The following is a 4,234-nucleotide window of genomic DNA, read 5'->3' on the forward strand; positions in this document are numbered from 1 at the left end:
ACAGGTGACATCACACAGGCGACATTACACAGGTGACATCACACAGACACCTGTACAGGTAGCATCCGTGCAGTGGGCACGCACGCACCCTCATTCTCACAGCTTGTAGTTATTCCCCCAGCCACACGAACAGCCAGTACATCGCAGCAGCGTACAGGATGTCACCACCACTTGGTCATTTAATTGTGCATTAAAATTATGGTCTGTTAAAATTTTACTGCGTTAAAATTATAGATTAAAATAATGGTCTTAAATTAGTGTGTAATTGTTTACTCACTGATAACACAGGTAGGGCTGTATTAATTCTGCTGTAACTGTCTATGACGCGCCTATAAAATACTGCGTAGACCATGTGTGCGTGTGTGTAGGCAGGTACAACACGTGCAGTGCCGGCGTTATTTCTACTTGCTACCCTGCACAGGTAGCGCAGGTACGTTGTTACATGGCGGCGGCGGTCGTTTGTTACCTGACAGGTGCATCGTTACCGGCTTCGTTACAGGTACATCCAGCCGTGGGAGGCTGAGTTCATTGACTCGCAGCGAGTGTGGGCAGAGTATGCGCTGAAGAGACAGGAGGCGAATGCACAGAACAGGTGAGAGCGCGCGCACGCGGGAGCGGTAAATCAACGTGGCAGATCCTTTACTCACTCGTCATTTATTCGTCAACTATCATTTCATTTCATTTATTCATTTTTTATTCATTTATTAGATCAACGCGGCAGATCCTAAACCGCCATAGATCAACGTAGCAGATCCTAAACATTTACTCATTCATTAGCTTTTACACGGTCACTCGTTTATAAGCTTCTGACAGGGTCACTCATTCATCGGTGTTCTTATCTGATGACCTTCATCATCAGTCATTCATCGGATAACACTCGTCGCATTTGCATCGCTTCTCCGTTCGTTCTCCGTGTCGTCCCGCGATGCTCCGCACTGTCAGGGTTCGTAGCGGGTCTGCCAAGGTCTTATAAGTACTTATTTTGCCAAAAATAAAATAAGGGCCCTTATTAGTACTTATTTTTGGTAAAATCTTAGAAAAGTACTTAATAGTCCTTATTTTTTATATTATTGTTGTATATATAATCTGGAATAATTAAATCTGATGTGCAATTGCGTATATAAATATTATTAGTGTACTTTAATAGTCGGTGATCTATCAGAAATCGCGTAAAAAAGTCTTATTTTGGCCTCCAGAAAGGGTCTTATAAGTCCTTATTTCAACATGTTGCTTACTACTATGAACCCTGATGTTGCGAGACGTCGCCCTCTCCCCCCAGTAGGTGGCGCCGCGTATTTACCGCGCGCCGCGTCGTCGTCGTTGCAGGCGGCTCACGCTGGAAGACTTGGAGGATTCGTGGGACCGCGGCATCCCGCGCATCAACACGCTCTTCCAGAAGGACAGGCACACGCTCGCCTACGACAAGGGATGGAGAGTGCGCACCGACTTCAAGCAGTACCAGGTGGGTGGCGCCACCGCTGGCAGCGCGGCGTGGAGGCAGCGCGCGTCACGGGCTTGCGGCGTGGAGGCAGCATGCGTCACGGGCTTGCGGCGTGGAGGCAGCGCGCGTCACAGGCTTGCAGCGTGGAGGCAGCACGCGTCACGCTGGCTTGCGGCGTGGAGGCAGCGCGCGTCACGCTGGCTTGCGGCGTGGAGGCAGCACGCGTCACGCTGGATTGCGGCTCCCCCTCCTCCCCGTACTCCGAGTTTGATTTGCTTCGCTCGCACATCTCTGTCCTTGATTTTCACCTACGTCTGTTTCTGTCCGTAGCCGCATCTGTCTTGGTCCCTCCCACATCTTTCCTTTCTCTGTAGTCCGTGTCATCGGGTATCTGAATGAAGGTTCTTGTTGGTGACGTTGTTTTTAACGTTGTTGTTGTTGTTGTTGTCACCGTACAGGTGTTGAAGCAGAACCCGTTCTGGTGGACGCACCAGCGGCACGACGGCAAGCTGTGGAACCTCAACAACTACCGCACGGACATGATCCAGGCACTAGGGGGCGTTGAGGGCATTCTCGAGCACACGCTCTTCAAGGGTACCTACTTCCCCACCTGGGAGGGTCTCTTCTGGTGAGTGAGCGTCGGTTGATGACGGCAACGGTTGCTAAACAGTCGGACAGGTTGACATTTAGAGATGGAGGATAGATAGATTAAGACATTTAGAAATGCGTGGAAAATTGAGGCTTCACTTAAAAATATGAGACGCGTTAACGCTATGATTAGAGACATTGATACTTAAGAGTTGAGACTGTTTCGACGTGAGACAGATTGAGACTCCGTTTGAGACTTCATTTAGCGACGCAAGAGTCGGCGAGACGACTTGAGACTACACTTAGCGACGAGTCGAGCCCACGTTTAGAGACGTGCGACGAATTGAGACTACGCGAGAGACATACGTTTAGTGAGGTCCGACAGATCGAGACTACATTCGAGACTGACATTGAGACGACATTTGCGACGCGAGATGAAGCGAGGCCCGCGGCGTTTGGAGACGAGAAACAAACGCGTAACTGAAACACGTGATGCACGTCTGCGTCGTTACAGGGAGAAGGCGAGCGGGTTCGAGGAATCGATGAAGTACAAGAAGCTGACGAACGCTCAGCGATCCGGTCTCAACCAGATCCCGAACCGCCGCTTCACGCTCTGGTGGTCGCCCACCATCAACCGAGCCAACGTGAGTGTGTGCGCGCGCGCGAGGGGGCCGGCGGGGATGTCGGGAGATGACGGGTGGGGGTCGGCGGGGATGTCAGGCGATGGCTGGGAGGGCTGGCGAAGATGTTTGGTGGAGAACAAGCAGGACCCGGAGGGGATGTTGGGTGACGGGTCGGAGGGTCGGCAGGGATGTCGGGAGACTGATGAGTGGATGGTGGCAGGGATGGCAGGGGGTACAGACTGGGAGGGGCTTGTAGGGATGTTAGGAAACTGGCTGGATGAGCTGGCAGGGGTTGTTGGGTGGCGGGGAGGTGGTATTCCCTCGTGTAATGAGTAAAATGGTTTGTCATCACAGTTATTGTCAGTTGTCATCGTCTCTACTGTGCTAGCTCCATCTGTTACTTAGGAGTCGTAATAACGGATGGGGGGGTTGGCGGGGATGTTGGGAGACTGACGAGTGGATGACTGACGTGTTTTCTGCCGCAGGTCTACGTGGGTTTCCAAGTGCAGCTCGACCTGACGGGGATATTCATGCACGGCAAGATCCCGACCCTGAAGATCTCTCTCATCCAGATCTTCCGCGCTCACTTGTGGCAGAAGGTTCATGAGAGCGTCGTCATGGACCTGTGTCAGGTACGCGCGTGCGCGTGGAGGCGGCGGTGGCGCCCCCTTCTCAACGACTGTCCGATCATCGTGGAAATGTTTATTGGGTCGGAAAAGCGTGTAGATGGTGTGTATCGTTGATTGACGATTCATTGTTGATTCATTGTTTGATTCTGTATTGTTGTTTGTTAAAGTTAACTTACTGGCTATCGTTTCTCCTAAACTCGATTCTCATGCTGTTATTCCATGCATTGTTGTTCGGTGTGTTGCGTTCGTTGATCGTTCCTCACATGTTGTTCATGACGTGCTGTTTGTTGTTCAGCAGATCTTTGATCGGGACCTCCTGTGATTGTTGCATTCATTTATCTGTCTTCCTGTGTTTGTTGATCATTCCACACGTTGTTCGTCATCGCGTGTTGTTCGTCGTTCCGCAGGTGTTCGATCAGGAGCTTGACGCGATCGAGATGTTTACGTTCATTCATCGTTTTACGCATTGTTCATCACACATTGTTCCACACATTGTTCCACGTGTTCATCACACATTGTTCCACGTGTTGTTCATCACACATTGTTCCACGTGTTGTTCGTCACACATTGTTCCACGTGTTGTTCATTGCGCGTTCATCATCGTGCATTGTTCGTTCCGCAGGTGTTCGACCAGGAACTCGACGCGCTGGAGATCGAGACCGTTCAGAAGGAGACGATTCACCCGCGCAAGTCGTACAAGATGAACAGCTCGTGCGCCGACATCCTTCTGTTCGCCGCCTACAAGTGGCACGTGTCGCGACCTTCGCTGCTCGCCGACTCCAAGGACACGATGGACAGCTCGACGACGCAGAAGTACTGGATCGACGTGCAGCTGAGATGGGGCGACTACGACTCGCACGACGTAGAGAGGTATGTAGGGGAGGTTTCCTCTGTCTGTCTCTCGCTGTCTCTCCCTCTCTCTCTCTCTCTCTCTCTCTCTCTCTCTCTCTCTC

The 4,234-nt window shown here is 51.4% G+C and overlaps 1 protein-coding gene across 1 annotated transcript in view; it reads left to right on the plus strand.

Annotated features, from left to right (window-relative positions):
- Positions 1-4,234, plus strand: part of LOC106811609 (pre-mRNA-processing-splicing factor 8-like) — a gene marked incomplete in the record, with an annotated part of 49,936 nt that overhangs the window by 24,264 nt on the left and 21,438 nt on the right. The window contains 7 exon segments of the mRNA XM_014815309.1: positions 19-58; positions 500-592; positions 1,327-1,462; positions 1,900-2,069; positions 2,544-2,673; positions 3,138-3,284; positions 3,904-4,151. Of these exon segments, the coding sequence (XP_014670795.1) occupies positions 19-58; positions 500-592; positions 1,327-1,462; positions 1,900-2,069; positions 2,544-2,673; positions 3,138-3,284; positions 3,904-4,151 (964 nt within the window).

This window comes from Priapulus caudatus, unplaced genomic scaffold (assembly GCF_000485595.1).
Source record: "Priapulus caudatus unplaced genomic scaffold, Priapulus_caudatus-5.0.1 Scaffold556, whole genome shotgun sequence".
NCBI lineage: Eukaryota > Metazoa > Priapulida > Priapulimorpha > Priapulimorphida > Priapulidae > Priapulus > Priapulus caudatus.